This window comes from Sinocyclocheilus rhinocerous, unplaced genomic scaffold (genome assembly GCF_001515625.1).
Source record: "Sinocyclocheilus rhinocerous isolate Xijiao unplaced genomic scaffold, SAMN03320098_v1.1 scaffold534, whole genome shotgun sequence".
NCBI lineage: Eukaryota > Metazoa > Chordata > Actinopteri > Cypriniformes > Cyprinidae > Sinocyclocheilus > Sinocyclocheilus rhinocerous.
In genome coordinates this window covers 253,351-272,973 of record NW_015646352.1, presented here as the reverse complement: position 1 = coordinate 272,973, position 19,623 = coordinate 253,351, and the positions used below count along the sequence as shown (strand labels likewise).

The 19,623-nt window shown below is 37.2% G+C and overlaps 1 protein-coding gene across 1 annotated transcript; it reads right to left on the bottom strand.

Moving 5' to 3' along the window:
• Window positions 1-48: 48 nt before the first annotated feature.
• Window positions 49-19,387, bottom strand: LOC107707392 (centrosomal protein of 290 kDa-like). Its single transcript, XM_016511384.1, is given in 42 exon segments — window positions 49-233; window positions 315-373; window positions 453-502; window positions 504-967; window positions 970-1,431; window positions 1,569-1,692; window positions 1,776-1,931; window positions 2,113-2,264; window positions 3,301-3,468; window positions 4,211-4,424; window positions 4,518-4,717; window positions 4,874-4,981; window positions 5,081-5,344; window positions 5,453-5,587; window positions 5,702-5,809; window positions 5,909-6,073; window positions 6,552-7,007; window positions 7,094-7,205; window positions 7,304-7,455; window positions 7,945-8,150; window positions 8,235-8,346; window positions 8,420-8,596; window positions 8,785-9,015; window positions 9,304-9,406; window positions 9,574-9,689; window positions 9,783-9,932; window positions 10,032-10,196; window positions 11,196-11,329; window positions 11,413-11,497; window positions 11,579-11,691; window positions 11,808-11,874; window positions 11,966-12,066; window positions 12,218-12,380; window positions 13,642-13,935; window positions 14,099-14,119; window positions 15,833-15,979; window positions 16,533-16,691; window positions 17,369-17,415; window positions 17,848-17,917; window positions 18,191-18,268; window positions 18,846-18,974; window positions 19,330-19,387. Coding segments are annotated over 41 exon segments (6,564 nt in total). The 5' UTR covers window positions 18,939-18,974; window positions 19,330-19,387; the 3' UTR covers window positions 49-50.
• Between the last annotated feature and the right edge of the window lie 236 nt (window positions 19,388-19,623).

The window sequence follows — 19,623 nt, the reverse complement described above, 5'->3', positions numbered from 1 at the left end:
CTGAGCAGTAACAATAAAATCGAATGACCTGACAAACGATCTGATGTGTGTTAGCTGATAGACACGTCTATGGGAACCGCCACTCCAAACCGATCCGACAGCTTCTTCAGCTGTTCCTCCAGGATGATGTTTTTCTTCACCTCCAGATTGTAATTGTACTTAAGATCCTCAAGTTCCTCGAAAAATGTCGGGTCAAAGTTTTCCAGCTCTCTGGTCAGCTTTTTCACTTCATCCTAAAATGAAAGCATTTATAATGTGACTTGAGATTTAAAAACAGATGATTCTTATGGCATTTTGTTTTTCTTCAGGGATACCTGTAATTTCTTCTTTTCAGTATTTGCTGCCTTAATTTGTTCCTGGAGCTCACTGTATCCTACAAAAGGAACAGGTAGATGATATAAGTCTCATGTAGCCACAATATGAATTCTTCAAAAAATCAATGGTGATCTTACCTGGTCCTGCTTTGCTGGTTCCAAACTGCTCATCGTACCATTGAATTTGAAAGAAGTTGAGCTTTTTCCCTCTCAACTTGTTTATTGGCCAGTCTAATTGGAAAATATTTGGCAAAGGTGGTGACCTCTGATTCTACAGATCCAAGAATGTCCAAGACATCAAGTTCAGTTTTAATAACACCTGCGTTCAGCTCCTTAGTGAGGGAACATTTTACGTTCTCACTTAAAATATGGTCCACGTCTTCCTCAGGGATGAAGGACATGGTCTCGTCCATTGCTGGTTCTTCAGGCAATGGTTTGGCATCAACTGTGCTGAGTGCTGCTGCTTTTTCTTCAAGCTCTTTAGATCCTGCAGATGTTTTCAAATATTGGCTTGGATCACCTTCAGATTTCAAAGACTCGATACGTTGTTCTTCAGGTTCTTGCTCCTTATCTCTTTCCTGTTGCTCATCCTCCAGATGTTCTTTTAATATCTCTGGCTCTGTGTGAGTCCTACTTTCTTCTGTGTTTGTCTTTTTTCATTTTCAGTTTTTTGATATTCTTCAAGAGGCTTATCTGTCATCTCTTGATGCGTCAGTCCTGAATCTAGTTCTTCTGCATCTCCATTAGTCTTCAGTTCTTCCTCTTGTCCTCCTCGAGTCTCATCTGGTTCCTCTATATCGTTCTCAACCAATCCCTCTTCACTTTTGTTCTCATTGACCAGATCTTCTGGTTCTACATCTGCAACGCTCTCTTCTACATTCTCCTTGCTCTTTTCCTCATCTTGACTCACTTCTGCTGCACTCATGCTTCTGAATGAAGTTTGAGTTGCTTTGTCCTCTGTAACTGCTATTTCCTTTTCGGGGACAGCTTCTTTTCCAGGGATTGTGTCATTTACTAATGGAGACCGAGTTTGTTCACCTTCACTAATATCGAAAGTCATATAATGAACAACTTTTGAGGACCAACTGAGCTGAGGTGGTGATGCCACATGTTTTTTCTTCATTATCAGAGATGGAATAGAGGTATGTAGAAAGAAACCGGTTTGAGAGAGAGCGTAAGAGTGAAATTAGTTGGGTGAATTTCATGAAAAGTGTTGAAAGGCAAAATGTTTGTCACGCAAAGTGTTACACCTACAGATGGTCTGGATGAAGACTCTTTGGACAGTTGACTCTCCAGGGAGTGAAGCCTCTCCTCAAGATAACGGTTCCTGATGGTAATATCCTCAATTGCGGCATCATGGTGTAAAGCCTGCTGCTGCCTACAAAATCAATGGTATATGTTTATAAAATAAAAAAAATTGAACAAATTGGCACAATGGCACGATTGCTAGGCAGAACACACTTTATCACTTTGATTTGCTGCTCCAATTCAGCATTCCTTTTTTGTAGCTCCTCAATCTCTCTGTCAGCCTCGAGTGTCCGTACACCAATGACCTGATCTGCAGACACTCCTCTGCCCTTTAGTTTCTTCTGGAGACCCACCTTCTCCTGCTCCAACCTTCATAGACATCAGGCAAAATAAACATGATTGGGAATCTTCAACTTTTGTTCTTACTATTAATAATTGCTAAAGTTAAGCTTGTGTTTCTTGCATACATTTTGGCCACATTTATTTAAGATTCAAACTATTAATGCGTCACTTGAAACTGTCCATTATGTGGATAGATTACAGCACAGACCTGCTGTAAAGTTCCTTGATTGTTGTTAATTGTTTAGCCAGAGATTCCACTTCTTTCTCCTTCTCCTTCTCCTTGAGAACGCTCCGCACTTTCTCCACCCTGGCCTGCCACTTTTTACCTTGCTCCCATCTCACGATTTCTTCTTTAAAGGACTGCAAAAATAGGAAAAATTCACATATATACAGTTATTTTGTTAATAAATCAGAAGGATTAAACAAATCAGAGAAACATAATGATTTAATTATAATGATTACTATACTTCTTCAATGACTCAGACATGATCAGAAAGCAAGCTAGACTATAAGACTTTACCACAAAATGCAAAATTAAATGTGTGTGTCAAAGAATAAAGCCCCGTTCACACTGCTAGCGACTTTCTCGCTGTGTGTCGCTAGACTCTGTACTGTGAAGACGCTTGTGGGCGTTTCTAGTGCTGTCGCTCTAATGTCATTGGTAGACTGCACGTCTGGACCTATCTTAGAAAATACACAATCTATATATATAGCCAGTAAAACTAAGATATCATTCTAATTTGACTAGGAATTAGACTTAAAAGAAATAAAAGTAGCATTCTGCTGTTGGTGAGGGTTGTTATTTAAACTACAGCAGCGCTCAGTGCATTAAATCATTAACCAGTGCTAAACACGAACATCAATGTATGAATCAAACTCACTAAGACTGCCAACAGTTTCTTTTCCATGCATCATTTTTAATATCTATGCATGTGGTTAAGGCTAAATCATATAAAACAGTGAAATCGCTCCAGAACTCCATCCTGTCTTGCCTGCCCTGCACTCGAGACGATGACGTGTGAGCGCTACTGACAGATTCTTCACTCCTATTGGTTGATGCTTGAGAAATTCGCTGTTCATTTGCATAAAGTTAAACTATTCTTAACTTTTGTTGCGTTACTCCCTTCACTCGCCACGCCCACATTCTGTTGCCAATGGTTGCCACCGTCGCTTGTGTCGCTGGAAGTCGCCAGCTCTCCACTGAAAATGAATGGGATCATGTCGCTTTGTCGCTGCGTGTTGCTGGTGGTGTGAACGGGTCTTAAGAGCTCAAGCAAACATCTGACATCAAATTACATATGTAAAGGCTTCTTTAGCCTTCTTCTACATCAATTTCTACAGATAATTTACCTTTAACGGCCTAACGTTTCTTGTAGTAAATGCAATTCTAGTTCACCTTGTCCTCATTCAGGACGCTCCTCTTGTCTGCAGGCTCTGAGATGCTCTTCCTGTCCAGCTCCTGCTCCAACTTACAGATCTTCTTCTGAAGAGCTTCAACTGTGGGCCCATCACTCTCAACCTGAGCCTGCACAGACAAACACCAAATACACACACAAAAACACATCTTTATTTATTTAGACTCTCATTTTATTCTTACTGACAATTTTATTTTCTTTATCTCCTTTCATAAATGTACGATTTTCAAATGTTTTTGAAAAAAGTTTCTTAAGCTCAACAAGGCTGCATTTATTTGATCAAAAATACAGTAAACCCAGTAATATTTTGAATTATTGCAATTTAAAATAACAGATTTCTATTTTAATACATATTCCTGTGATGCAAATCTAAATTCTTTTATTCATTACTCTAGTCTTCAGTGTCACATGATCCTTCAGAAATCATTCTAATATGCTGATTTGCTGCTCAAGAAGCATTTATTATTATTATCAATGTTGAAAACAGTTGTGCTGCTTATCACAATGCACTGGATAACTGGCCAATCAGAGCACACCTCGCTTTTCAGACCGATGAGCTTTGTAAAAATCGACGCGTTTCAGAAAGGCGGGGCATAGAGGAGAAACAATAATGTACAGTATGTGGAAAATAATGTGTTTTTTGAACCTTAAACCACATAAACACATTTCATTACACCAAATGCACAAAATAATATGTTCTTTTTTAGCAACGTCGTATGACCCTTTAAGGTGCAACATTTTGGCGAAATTTAATGGAAAAAAAGGCCCTCATATGATATTCCCAATAGCGCAGATTTCTATTGAAATTATTACTGAATTTTGCCTATGAAAATTCGCCAATCAATGCTAATTGTAACTGCACATTTACTCTAGTTGTCCACTGTGTGGTACCTTCAGCTGTTTCTCCTTGAGGGCCAACTGAGTCTTCAACCGCTCCACAAGGTTCTTCATGGTGTTGGATGGTGACCTGACATTAGCCTCTTTCTGGGCCTCTAGCTCCGTGCGGAGGTAATGCAGCTCTTTCTCCATCTGAATGAGCTGAGCTCTCAGCTCTTCTGCCTCCTGGGACAGACCCTTCACTTGGGCAACATGTCTCTCCTCAAGTCTTGGAAAGGAAAGCTCATTAAAAGTGACACAAGGAATCAATATCATGATACTGATCAGTATTGAAAAAAGCGGGCTTGTTTTAATTTCTCACCTGGATATTTCTGCAGCATGCTCCATGGCTTGTGCTGCAGTCACCTGTTTTTGTTGGACCAGCTCTGCAGTGACGACCTTCAGCTTGTGTGTCAGTGAGGAGAGAGAATTGTCCTGCTCGGTCACCGTCTGCTCCATTTCTGCCAACTGCACCAAGTGCTTATTGGTCGGTACAGTGATGGTGGGCTTCTTCATTAGCTCCTAGAGAAGAATAAAACTGAGTAGCCCAATAAAGATGACAGCTGCGATGATTTATGACATTATTATATATATTATGTGCACTATATATTTGTTCTTTCTTGATCCATTTCTGGCAAGCTATAATAAGTTGAGCTTTATAATAAATACTCTAGGTACCAGAGCGGTCTGTTTGAAACGGTCCAGTGATGCGTCCATTAAGACATCCAGTTTCTGATGCAGGGACCTGACCTCTTCCTCATGCCTTTTGGCAATCTCTTCCTGCTCCTGGGAGAATAAAAATGAAGATATACAGTATGAGCTTTTATATGGTTTTATTGTGCAATTTGGATCACCAATTTATGAAGTCTGTTTTTAAATAGGCACCTGACGAGCCTTTGCTAACAGGTTCTGGTACTTCTTGAGAACCTCTTCTTTCTGATCCAGATGCCCCTGTAGGTTATTAATGGTCTGGTGGGCGACCTTCAGGGCGGGCTGGCTATCAGAGTCCTCTTGTTTGCTCAGGTCAGCTAGGAGTTTCTCTCTCTCAGCAGCGGCTGGTAGGCGAAGCCTCAGTTCATTGATCACTTTGTCTCTGGATAAGATGTTTTGTTCTGATGTCCACAATGCAGCTTCTTTTTCCTTCAGCTTCTGCTCAGAGAGAAAGAAACTCCTTGTAACATAATCTTAAAGACAAGGTTTACAATTGGTAAAGCTGACTTAAATTATTACCCAGTCACTTGATGGATAAAAAAATACCTCTTCCAGACTTTTGAAGGTGGCTTTTGTCTCAAGGATGGTACGAACATGCTCTTTGATTTCTCCAAGAGCGTAGTCTAACTGGTGCGCTAAAGGCTGATTTGGATCCAGTAGAGAGCCTGTGGCTTCCTCAAACTAAAGTCAAACAGGACAAGTTAAGTGTAATTTAAATTGTAGTTCAGTAAACTGCTTACCAGAGTACAGTAACAAAAATTTGTCAAGTCTGCAAAGAGTCAGTGTTGACGGAACCTTCTGAGCTGTGCTTAGGCCTTCATTCTGCTGTTTCTCATAGGTGTCGAGTTGGCGCTCCAATTGCACCTCTCCCTGATCCCAGATCAGTTGCCGCTCCTCGAGAAGCTAATACAATGATAACAAATAAGATTAGAAATCATGCATGAAGCAAGCTCTCTATACTGTAATAAATCAGGAAGAAACATGTTTAAATGCAATACTGACATTATTCTGCTGCACCAGATCCTCTTCCAGGCCACCGATGGTGCGTTCCTGCTCAGCCACAATGTTCCTAAGGTATTTTATCTCTTCCCGCTGGGCATCAAGCTCTCTGCTCTGCCTCATTTCCAACAGACGAACTTCCTCTAGTTTCTTATGCCACTCACTCACCTGTAGGGGTTGATATTAAGCTGTAAACACTGCAGCGGAGTGTAAATTTATGTTTATGGGAACAATTTTCTTTATTAATAGGGAGTAACGTAATTCATGTGAATCATTTACAAGTAAATATAATAAAATCTATTAAGAATATAGGAAGAAATAAGGATTTTTTTTTTAAAGAAAATGGTGGCTATTTTTAGGTTCATTGATCACTGTGAAATGTTTTTTTTTTTATTACTGTGATGCAAAAATTACTATATTAAAAAGATTACATTATACAGTAATAATAATCTTAAATAATCTTAAAAAAAAAAAACTGGATGCATTACAAGAAGGAGAGTAGTTATTTTGTGTAAATAATGCAAATATATTAATATATAAATTATTATTAACATTTATTATAAATAAAAATTATAAATTTTTTCATAGCAATAAAATATGATTGCAAGAATCATATCACAATTCTATTTATAATCAATCAACCTACTTTCTGAGCTCCTTTGGCATCTTTCAGTGTTGCTATGAGCACTTCCAACCCCTTCAGCTTTAGCTCCAGTTCTTGTGCTTTTCCTTCTGCTTTCCTCCTCTCCTCCTCTGCCTTATATGCTTCCTCCCTGGCCCGTGCCTTGTTCTCTTGCAGTTGGAGCATGGTGTTGGAAAACTTCTCCTGTTGGGCCAGCGGCAGGGCTCCTGAGAACTGTCTGCGGAGAGCCTGGCTGGTGTGGCGGAGGTGTCTGGCCCGCTGGTGACCCTCCTGCCTCGCATGCCACAGTGCCTGCTGCTGAGCATCCATCTGCTGTTCAACTCTGAGCTTCTGCGCTTCAAGTTTCTGCAGGCGTGTGTTGGTGGCTTCCAGTTGGCTGATGGCTAAGGTCTCGCTCAACTGGAGAGCCACAATGTGCTGGTGGAGATTGGCGATAAGGGCCTTTTCATCGGACTGAGCCTGAAGAGGAGATGTGCAATTACGGACGTGATCAAGAGGCTGCACAGCTGAAAATTTTTTTTAAGAAAAGCATGAGAAAAACATACCTGATAGTCCAACACCTGTCTCCTCAGGCTTTCAACCTCCTTCTCTCTTGACTGCTGTCTGGCCTCCAGAGCAGACACTTGCATTTTAGCGACATCCGACACTTCCCGCAATCTGCAAACATTTCAAAACTCTTAAAACACGTTTGTATACATTTTCTTGTGATATGTTATCATAGCAAGCATATGCACAGGCTGAGTCATCAGGCTTACTTGGACACTTCAATCCGCAGGTCTGCATCTGTTTTCTCCAGTTCGGTGATTCGCTTGCGATCGGCATCGCTGATGTCTTTGCTTACACTGTCCGCCAGCTCATCCCTGAGCTCCCGCTCTATCTGCTGAGCCTCCAGGTATAATTTTGTGAGCTGTACAGGCATACAGAAATATATACAACATATTAGTTTATTAAATGTTCAACATACTGCGTTTAAAAATAAAATAAAATTAACATAAAAAGCTTATTTAATGTTCAACATACTGTTTTATAAAAATAAAATAAAAGCTTATTAAATGTTCAGCACTGTTTTATAAAAATAAAATAAAGTGTTAAAGTGTTTGAAAGTGTTTAAAATTGTGTTATATAAAACAAAACTAAATCATATTATTATAGTTTATAATAATAAAATAAATAAATAAATAATATTTAATGTTAATCTGTTTTATTAAAATAAAATAAAATAAAAAACTTATTAAATGTTTAACACTGTGTATTATAAAAATAAAACAAAAGTTTATTTAATGCTCAACGTAATGTGCTTTATTAAAATAATAATATAATAAAATGTGGTGTTCAAGCTAAGGTATGGTTGCTATATTCTGGATGCTATGTGATGCAAGAGATAAATCAGACCCACCTCAGCAAACTTGGTCTCTAGCTCAAAGTTGACCTCTTCCACCTGTTTGAGGGAGTTCCTCAGGTGCTCATACATCTTCTGAGCATGTTCGGCCCTTTGCCTTTCATTTAACTCCTTCATCTCCAGCGTTGTGATGCGTCTGGACACAGATACAATCTCGCTGTTGGCCAGGGCTTTGGCTGCCTTGCCCATGCTGTTCTCACCACCTGTGAACACCAGAAATCAATTACATCATTTGCAATGCTTCAACATTGCTTTTGCTTATTGTATCTATTAGCAGTGACGTTTACCAGTCGTGCTGATGTTTTCCCAGGCCTGCTCCAATGTGTGAAGCATCTCCTTGCTGATCTCAAGCTCTTTATTGATGAAGTTAATGCGCTCAAGTAAAGACACATTCTCCTTCTGAAAGGAAAGGAGAGTACTGTAAGAAAAACAAAGAAGGTCCATTGCTTAATGTAACCTGCAAGCGATGTACCTCCAAGTGCTCCAGCGTGGTTGTCTTCTGAACAAGGTGATTGTCTTTCTGTATCTTTCTGTTTCTGTACTTGATGGTGAGCTCGGTGTATTGTTTATTGGCTCTCTCCAGCTCTGATGCAGGAACACTACTGTCAAGGGATTTCTGCAATGCGGCCATATTAAACGCTGCCATTTCCTAAGAGCAAAGAAAGTTACAGAGGTCAGCAAAGGTCAGTCACAGCCATCAGCAAAGATGACCACCATCCCTCATAGTGAAAGACCAATATATATTGGCGAGGCTGACTATTCTGTCAAAACAAAGCCTTGGAAATTCCATCGTTCATCATTTTCTTTTCCATCTTTTTGAGTGATACATTGGCCTACCTTGTACCTCTGCAGGTAGCCGATTCTTTCAGTTATAGCGGCCTCCATTTGAATGAAATCATCCTTCAGTTTGCCATTCTCCTTCCTCAAGTGTTGCTCGAGCTCAAGCAGAGTCGTATAACGTCGTGTCAGACACTTCTCATTCACCCTGAGAACCGCCATTTTTCGGGCCGTCTCGGCCAGCTCCCGTCGGATCTCATTCGGGTCCTTTTCAAGAGCCTCAAGCCAGTGCTGGGAATGAGTCAAACAGATAATGGGAAGCACGAAAGGGATAAATTTGAAACTTAGTGGTTTATTGGATTTTATATTATATGAAGTCTTGAGGCATCTAATAACCATTAGCTGAACAGATTTTTTTCCACCACAATGTTGAATTCTTTATTCTGAGACAAATTCCAAGGGTGTTTCAAATTAGTGACATCAGTTTGTTAGCAAATCGCTATAGTTATACAGGTTTGAGTAACAGGTGAGTAAATGAACACATCATTTTAATTTTGGGTGTAAATGATCAAGACTTACATTGTACTCTTTGATTTTCACTGCGTCCACCTCCCTTTGTTCCTCGAATTTGGATTTCAGTTCGGCAAAAGAGTCTCTCTCTTTCTGCCAAGACTCCCTCTCGCTAAATCGGAGCGCATGAGGTGATTTAAAATCATGCTTTATTGATCTCTGAACATATGTATAATCAAACATATTTTATAATATAATATAAACAATATTTTTTGGGATCAGCATACCTTTATGTATATAATATTTTATATTTTAAACTCTCTTATTGGCTCGGCATACCTTTGATACTCCTTGTATAGTAGTCCTTGTTGATGGCGGATCACTGCAAATTTCCTTTTATATTCTTCCAGAGCCGAACTGAGCTGCTCAATGGAATCTTCTTTGTTTTTGATCTCCTGAACATCCACAGTCGGGAGTCTTAATATTATGTACGTTACATCTGGTTTCTGTTATAATGTGATACAGTAATCGGACTGACACACACACACCTGTAGGAGTTGTACCATGTACTCGTTGAGTGTGTTGATGACCTCCGCACTAGTGGGCGTCATCTCTTCAGGCAGAGCTAATGACTTGTAAGGGATGGCAGTGCCAGTTGATTTGCCCACTGATTCAACCTCACTTTCCAAGCGAGCAATCTACAAAAAGAAGTCACATATGTGAAAATGGTGACAGTGAATTCAAAATCTATTTTTTTTAATCCAGTAAACGTTTGAGTTGGTATTGTGAGTAAATACCTTCTCATTAGCTTTAGTTAACTGATTGAGAGTGTTTGCTGCCTCCTCTCTAGCTGCCTTCATCTCTTGCCGTAGCTCCTCGTTGCGGCCGGTCAGCTGATCTACCTGCGTTCTGAGGTGGAGGCTTGCATCAAACTTTCCCTCTGAGTACTTCATCTCCAGAGCCTTAAGATAAACAAAATTATCACTCACAAATTTTGTGACAGGATATTTAGGAATCGTAATCTCATTTTGCTGCAAGTTTAGGGACCACAAACTTCATATTCATGTATGCGAGACTGAATAAAAATTAATAAATTTTGAGTGCAAAATGCAAGTCACATTATCACAAATTTATCAGGATGACTAATCATTATTCCTGCACAAATTCTGTGCTTGCATTTGAATACCTACCGTCACTTGATCGATGTTCATCGGTTTTCCTCAGTATAATTGCATTTTGTAAAGGGTTTTATTAAAAGTTTTTTTTTAATAAAATGTCAAATTTAAACTAATACGATAATCGTTACAGCTACGAATGAGAGTGATGTACTCTCAGCTCGGTTAAACACATTTCACCACAGCAAGGCCATTAAATGTATAATTTTAAACGCATAATTATGACTGGTTTCACAGACAGGGCTTAAATTAAGACGGGAATAAGCAATAGTTCAATTAGGACATTTAAGTAGTTTTTATAAACATGCCTTAGAAAAAACATTACTGGTGTACATCTTGAGACAAATCAATGGCACTTACATATTTGAAGAAGTTTCTTTCAGTTAAAACAGCTCAGACATGCATTTTAGTCTGGGACTAGGCTTAATATTAATATAAGCTTATATTTTCACAACTAAATAATACAAAATAATAATTTTACATTAAATATTCTATTTTTCATAAAAATTTATACTTTTATATTTAAATTCATAACTTACTTAATGCATAATTCTAGTTTTTATTATTTCTTTATAATTAATTTATTATTATGTTTTCTCACACAGTTTCCCCCCCCTTAAATATTATATTTAATTATAATCATAAAATGTATTATATATTTTTAAATGATTATTTATAATAATTCTAAATATGTAATTATTTATTATAGATAATAATAAAATATTTTTGATTATTATTGTAATTTTTCACATATAGTGTGGGCCCTCTAAATGGTGGTAAATGTACATTGACGAGTCTGTCCAGGCTGGGAATGCTGACGCCAGTGGATGTGGGTGTTTTCTTCTGAGTGTCCTGGATGGCCCGCAGGATCTCCTTCATGCCCTGCTCCAGCTGTTTATTCTCATTCAGCATTTCATTCACTGCAGGAGAGAGAGAAACATTATAGTCACAAAAACCACCTGACATTGCAAGTGTGCAAAGGTCACGCGGTGATGCTGCTCACATGTGGCTTTGAACTGGGCGGATTCTGTTCTCTTGAGCTCAAGTTCTTTCTCTTTGTTGCTCAGCTCTTTCTGCAGATGCTCATTCTGAGAAAAAAAAAGGTTGTTAGCTTAGCTTTAATGCTTTTATGATGTTCAAAACTCATTCTTTTCTGATAAAAGGCTTACTTTGCATTTCATCTCTTCGTCTGTGAATCCAGAGACAGGCCTCTCTCTAAAAGATCTGCTGGGCTTTTCTTCAACTCTGTCATCACGCATTGAACTACTAACTACTGATATGCCTTAAAAAGGAAATGTGCTGTCAGGTTTCATTATATAAAGCAACCAAATGATCTGTTTATGTGAATAGGACATGAGTGTGTAACTGATATGCACCATCTTGGAGATAATATCTCACCTTTGTCCTTCACCAGCGCACGAATGTGTTGATTAAGCTCGAGCCTTTCCTCCTCCAGACGCTCAATCTAAGGAGAGTCGCGTTAGGGGTCACAGACAAAATTAAAGAGGGCTAACAGAGCAAAGTCACACCATAAAGACAACGCTAATCGGTTTTACCTCTTTCAGCAGGACCTGGTTCTCTGCTTTGTACTGTCTCTGCTTCAAAATCTTTGATCTGCGGAATTCACTCAAATCCAATTCTTCCTTTTGATTTAATCCTGGTGTGGGAAAACGATCCCAATGAGGGTCATAGCAGATTTTTATCTTAGCAAAATCAGCAAGGGATATGAAAACAATCTAATATGTCTAGGTGTAGGGATAATTTATACGGGATTCCTGAAAGAATAAAAGCAGGTTGAGGAAACTTACCAAGGCGTTCTCGTAGGTCTTCATTCTCATCTAGCAGATTGTTGATTTTGATCTCCAGTTGGTTTATCTCTTTTATCATGGATTCTGTTTCCCGGTCTCTCACTCGGATTTGATTTTTACATTCTTTGAGCTCAGTGATGGCCGCTTTCAAACCATCCGTCCCCTGAAAGACAGTGGAGTGTTTCAAGCCAAACTTCTATTTAGGTTTATTGTAAAATTCTATAGGTTAAAGTGACTCACTTGTTGTTTTCTGAATGTTTATCATTTGAATTATTTGTGATCAAGTGTTGCTACTTTCCAACAGAAATTGTAGAAGTTGCATCAAAAATGTTCTATTTGAAAAGTTGCCCCAACGCATTATTGCTAGAATTGATGAGAATTTTAAAATTAGATAAATAAATCAAGAGCAACCTGATATAATTCATTTTATTTGAAAAGATGGATTATTTGAACATAAACATGAATATCTTTAACGAGTGGTCACAACGATAGACGCAATAAAACAGCAAAAATAAAAGGAAAATGTTGGATTTATATTTATTTAAATTAGTGCTGGGCAACGATTAATCGCATCCAAAATATTTTTTATTTGTTTACATAGTATATGTGTGTGTAGTCTGTGTACTAAACACACATGCATGTATATATTTAAGAATATATTATGTTTATATATTAAATATATTTATATATAAAATAAATTATATGAATATAAATATATACATGTAAATACATGTAAATATTTTAAAAATATATGCATGCATGTGTGTGTATTGTTTATATATACATAATAACTATACACAGTACACACACATATATTATGTAAACAAAAACTTTTATTTTGGATGCAATTAATCGCGATTAATCGTTGACCAGCGCTAATTTAAATAAAAAAATGTTATGCATATGACATTAATTATTATTTAATAAATTATTTAAAATATTCACATTTTCATTAAATATGATCACAAATATGGGCCCAAAATTAAACCGACACAAAGATAGATGCAATAGATTAAAAAATAAATAAATAACTAATAACTTAAACTGTTGATAAATATATCAAATAAAAATAAATTGAAGATGCATTAGCAAAAAATAAATAAACAAATAAATGTTTTAATTTGTTAACAAATTATTCATTTACATGTATTTAGTCATTATTTAAACATTTTTAAGTTACATAAAACTTTTTGTCAAGTGAGCTTATAAGGAAGGCTCCTATTGTAGGCAACTTCTGCTTTTAGATTCAAGAAAAAGACCTTGTGAAGATGCTTTGTGACCTTACCAAGTTGAAGACACCATTGGAAAATAAGAGTAATTAATTGTCCTAAACCCAAGAACATTTATAGCGACCCCAAAAATTATTTAGACTTTGTAACAGGAGTGAATTTTACACTACTAAAAGTGCAAAGGGATAAACTCACAGACTCATAGAGTCGGATTCGACTGAGGGTGTCATTGAGTTCTTTGTCTTTGTCCCTGGCATCATGTTCAGCCAGTTGGGCGGCACGCTCAGCCTCCAGAGCTCTCCTCTCAGCCGCCTGCAGCTTAGTGCTCAAGCCTTCCAACCTACGCTGCTGCATGCTGACGTGACCTTTATCTTTCTTTAACGGTTTCTTCAGCTCCTCGATGAGCACAGCATTCTTTTCCATTTCTGTTGTGTACTGCTCGACTTGCTCTGACAGCATCTTGATCTGGTTGTCCCTCTCTTGCACGGCCTTTTGAAGTCAAACACAAAGTCTATGACTTCCTTAACCCCCGTTGGGATAAAATAAGATGAACCAATAATGATGGAAACAGATGAATAATGACAGATGACAGATGTAAAACTGAGGAACAATGACACATAAAGCAAAGGAAATGAGAAACAGAGATACTTACGCCACACAGTTCATATATGACCTGACTCGGCCGAGTGGTAAACAAGAGAGAATGGAAAAAAGAAACATTTGGAAGCCAATGAAGCATTTGAAAGGAAGCAGTAATGAATAAAAGTAGAGTGCATCAAAAAGAACACAAAGATAGATGATAAATCACACAAACTAAGTCAGATACATTAAAGTCAATCTGAGGTCTGTTCCACACATCTTGCGTCTGTGGCGAGTTTCAACGGCCATATTAACAGGTTACAGCATTTACGCTGTATTCCCAGAAGCATCACAGTGGCGATGATGAGTTCTGCCACTGAAAATGTTTGTCATGCATCATATATTAAACTTAAGAAAAAACACATTGAAATGCACTATAAACCTTTTTATCAACACCATCTTTTGCAATACAGGCTTTTATGAAGCAACAAAAAATAAAAGTGGGACATACTGTTTTAAAACAATACATCTGGTGGGCTACGTTCCACACGCAGTGACAGTCACATAAACACTTTCTATTCAGCAAATCTGGCAGTTTATAGCTACACTTTGAGGTTTGGGTTCCATTCCTTATAAATTCATTCACATTTGGGTGTAAGCATGGACGCTTCCTCATGTAAATTCAATTTCACAATAATCAAGTTTGTTAAAATTATCAATAGCCAAATTCTATTACTGATACGATAGATTCTATTAAAGGAGTGCTACTAAAGGAACTATTTAATATAACAACCCAGAAATCTCTTTAATCCCAGTATAGAGTACATATTTTGTCATGCTGCAAATGCAGGATGTGTGAAACAGGCCCGAGACATACCTTGTATACTAATTAGTAGGATAAAAAAATAAAATAAAGTTGAAGTAATATGTTTGGTTAATAATTCAAAAAATTATATGAAAGAAAGAAATAAAAATAATGACTGCTTCTTTATGCACCAAGAGCTTGTAACACTTCAAAGAGAAAGGAAAAATTGAAATCGCATCATATGACCCTTTTAAAATACCATCACCTCTACATACATGATTAATGAATTGAACTTAACTTATTCAGAAATTATAATTTACCAAAACACAAATTAATATATACACAGTGTTTAATTTATATTTTGTTTGTTTTATATGTTATTATATTTTAAAATGTAACTTTATATATATATATAAAGAGAGACAGCGAGAGAGACACCCCTAGTGTTTAACTTTTCATAGGTAGTTTCAGAAAAGTGATTCAGGATAGCACTGCGTGATACTTTCAAAAAAAAAAAAAACTTGCAAACATTTAGGTGTTGATGTCACATTTACATATTAATATTGACTTAGACTGAAATCAATAAAATATTCAAACTGCAATTAAAAAAAAGAAAAAAAGAAACCTTGACCACTGATATAAGGAAAAGCAAGATGCAATGCAAAAAAGTAATCTATTTTCTGTGAATTTCCGATTCATAGGTTGCACATTCGTGCTAAAGGTAAATAACTAGAGGAATAACAAAGTGCAGTAAATGATATATAAACAAAAATAAAAACAACTAAAAAGAAATCTTGAATACCGATACAAGTGGGCTCAAAAAAATGTAAGTGCTACTAAATTTTACACGTGTGTAAATTAAGTGTGTATTTCTATTTTATTTTGTTAAAAATATGGCCCATTGAAAGGAGTACTGAAGCATTAGAGGTGTATTAATTAGACAGTGAGCCTGCCATGTTATGATGGCATTATATGACAGGCTGAAGGTGATTTGGGGATTACCTGCAGGTCTTCCATGAACTGGTAGAGCTGTTGGTTGGCTTTGGTAAGTCTCCTCTGAATCTCATTGCTCTCCTCTTTGGTCTGAAGAGGGTCTCTCTGCTCTACTTCCTTTCTGTAGAACTCCACATCCTGTTGCAGCTGTTCGTTCTGCAGTAACGAACAAATCCATTACTCAACCTGCTGTCAAACATGATTTATTACTAAATGAGTGGATTATCACTCATCATTCCAGATTATCATATTACTTAAAGCACAGCACTTTTGAATTCTTCATTCCAGACATTTGACTCACATTACAGGAGTGTTGATTAATTTCCTATAATAGCACAGTGGTGAAGCCATCACTCAGGGCTTAGCAATAAAGTTGACCAGTTCCAGAGAGTTTCGGGCCTGTTCTAAAACAGACACTTGCTCTATCGTGGAGTGTTATGTTGATCACGTGCATCTGATTTTATGAGTTGTTGCGAGTTAAGCCGATTTATATAGAAGTTAAGATTCTCTAACTGGCTAATGTATAAGGTTTTATCGAAATTGTGAGAATGACTTGTGAAAGTCTCGGATTAGTAAGAATAGATTGAAAATGATCAACAACTCCGTAATCTCTGCTGCTTCATAAGCCATATACAGTACTGTTTTCATATACAGACTGGTGGTGCAGTTCCAACTGACATAAACATGTTCACTCTTTTGTACCCTATTCTTGGAAAGTGCCTACCTCCTCATTGGCTTTCCTCTCCTTGCCCATTTCCTTCTCCAGCTGGGTCACCTCTCTCTCTTTGCGCTCCAGGTGACTCTCCAGTTGGTGAATCTCATCCCGGAGGAAGCGTGTGTCTCCCCCTCCCATCACATGCTGGGCCATCTGGACAGGAAGCAAGGCGGATGTGAATAAAGCTCAAGACCCAAGACCCAAAACTTTCCATCTGTATATATCTCTTGACACTGGTGAGTTGAGCGGCTCAATGACGTCTTATTTCACAATTTATCTATTTAATTTTGATGTTTATTGCTGGAAAAACAACAAAATTACACAAATTCTGGTTTTAAAATGCATTTATTCATGTCCCAAATTTTGGTAACAGGGTTGCTGAAATAAATCTCATATAATATAAATAAAAAATTACAACAGCTTATTTAAAGGGGTCATATGATGCCGTTCCTCACTCTAGCCGCCGGCCTCCGCTCACTCTAGGCCGCCGCGTGTGTGACGCTGTATTTCGTTGTGAAAGCGAAACTACTTTGTTTGGCCTTCCAAAAGAGGACATGACTCCCAAGACCCAAAACTTTCCATCTGTATATATCTCTTGACACTGGTGAGTTGAGCGGCTCAATGACGTCTCACTTATTTCACAATAATAAACATATCAAAGGAAATGTGATGTGCAGAACAACTACAGTTTTAACAGACAGCAAGACACAAGGAATTAAGCCATTAATCCTCTTAAGACTGTACTTGTACACCGACTGCTCACAAACAGCACACAATGTAAATCAAATAAGTGCACTTGTATACAATTATTAGTGAAATACCTCCCTTACCTCTTGCTCACCTTCCAGCTTTAGCACTTTGGCTTTCAGCTCATTTTCTGGAATCATTTAATACACAAGCATAAATATATTACTTATATATTACAGCACGTGCAAAGCTTTAGCTCTTAACATATAGACTTAATTACTTTATTAGATCATTTCAGCCTTAGGCTTTCTACTGGATTTTTAAACATACTGTAATACTATAAATTTAAGCCTAAAATTATTTACTGAAGAATTTTAAGATTGAGATTTGAAATCTCTCACTGACATGTTCTGCATTCAAAATCGAATTGCCATTGATGTCGTATATGCATGTTTTATGAATGAAAATACAGTTTTTTTTTGTAAAGTGACCTTGAGCAAAAAAACGCACTCATTTAATCCATTTTATTTTTTATTAGAAGGTTTGAACACTATTCTTTTGCTACCTTGCAAGCACTGTTATTTCCTGTGGGAAACGCAAATCGAATAATGACCGTACATACCAATTCTTGCTTGCTCCACACCTGTGCTGTCTACAACCTCATAGGCACATTTAATTTCATCCAGTTTCATCTGAGGGTCAGTAAGACACCAAATGTAACATCTAGACTGGCCCACTCAATACTATTAAAATTACTGACAGCAACTGCAGATTGAGTTAAACTTAAATTGAATAACTCTGCGCGCTGAAAAGACCGAACAATACTGGCCCACTCAATACTATTAAAATTACTGACAGCAACTGCAGATGGTAAGACTTCAGTGACTAGAAAATAATTTGTAAAAGAAATGTAAAGCTTTCCAAATGAAAGAGGCAGTTGTGTGGTGATGGTGTATGAGTCTTACCCTCAGTAGTGTTTGTAAGATTCTAAAGAGCTGAATCATTTTCTCCGAATCATCTGCTTTCAGGTCCCGTGGTTTAACCTACGTGGAAAAAAAAACCCTGATTGTCAGAAGAATTTCAGGGAGAATGCTTTTGTCCCTCACACATTCCAATAAGCAGATGTTTGTCTGGAAGCAAAGTAGTATTCCAGTTTAGCTAAAACATGCAACCTCAGATACACACAATACCTGAGCATTGTAACTGTGCAACTGCACATAGTAACAGTGAAATATACTGTACATACATACACACACACAGCTACAATATACAACCGGCATTTCTATTTTTATTCTGCACATTTTGTGAGATATATACATTTTTAAAGTTTGTCATTTACAATGAGGTTTAAGTGTCAAATTATGTACACACAAAAAAAGTGTGAAAATATTATTTTAAATGTTATCAACATATTAAAAAGCTAATTTGGATATATGATTTAGTATACATAAAATGTTCTGCCATTTCATTACCAAAATGTTACACTTTTATTTCCATCACTGTCATTTCCACTACATGATAAAATACAACATACAGTATAATTTAATACTGTGATAATGACTTCCTGATCATTGTACCTTATCTACACAATTTGTATGCCTTTTAAAATGATACACTCACCAGCAAAATCAAATCACAGAGTTTCTCATCATCTTCTCCCAGATCTTCTGGGTCTACTCCCATGAGCAGCTTCCAGTCTGCGGCTGCAGGCATCTTTCAGCTTTTGTACAAATGTCCAACAGTGCTGAACTGAACAACAGTTTGTTAGATGTCAGTGTGATGTCAGATGGCGTTTTATTGCCAACCTTCTTTACCGACAGTGAAATATAATGCTAATGTACAATATTCTTGTTAACATAGACTTCTTACAGGGCACTATGAATACACCCTCATGTAAGGACGCAGAATAATAACGGTATTACAATAAATAAGAGGTCAAAAGACAAGCTAGATATTATTAGCAAGGTTGTTCTAGCAGTGTTTGCAACTGGTCATATTTTGTAGTGTTTGTTAGCTACAGTATTATAAACGGAATATTGGGTTTTAAATGCGTTGCTTAATGTCACAAATGCAACTTTTGTACATATTCATAAAAAGACTAGACCTTATTCAGAACTTATTGATAAAACAGCCTAGCCATATTGTGTTCCCCTTGTTATGCTGCTGCTAGGCAACCATGAAAACATTCGTAAGGCGGAACGTCGTAAATTCGTCACCTTGGGCTTTGTGTTTGCGCCATGCGTTTTGTGACGCTTTTTAAATTATTCCCGTTATGCGGTACATTCATTACAAAGGAAGTAATATGGAATATATATATATATATCTGTAGATATACTTTTATTGAAATTACATTGCAGAAAAATAAAGTCTTAACCAGTACTTTGTAATTCTTTACTTT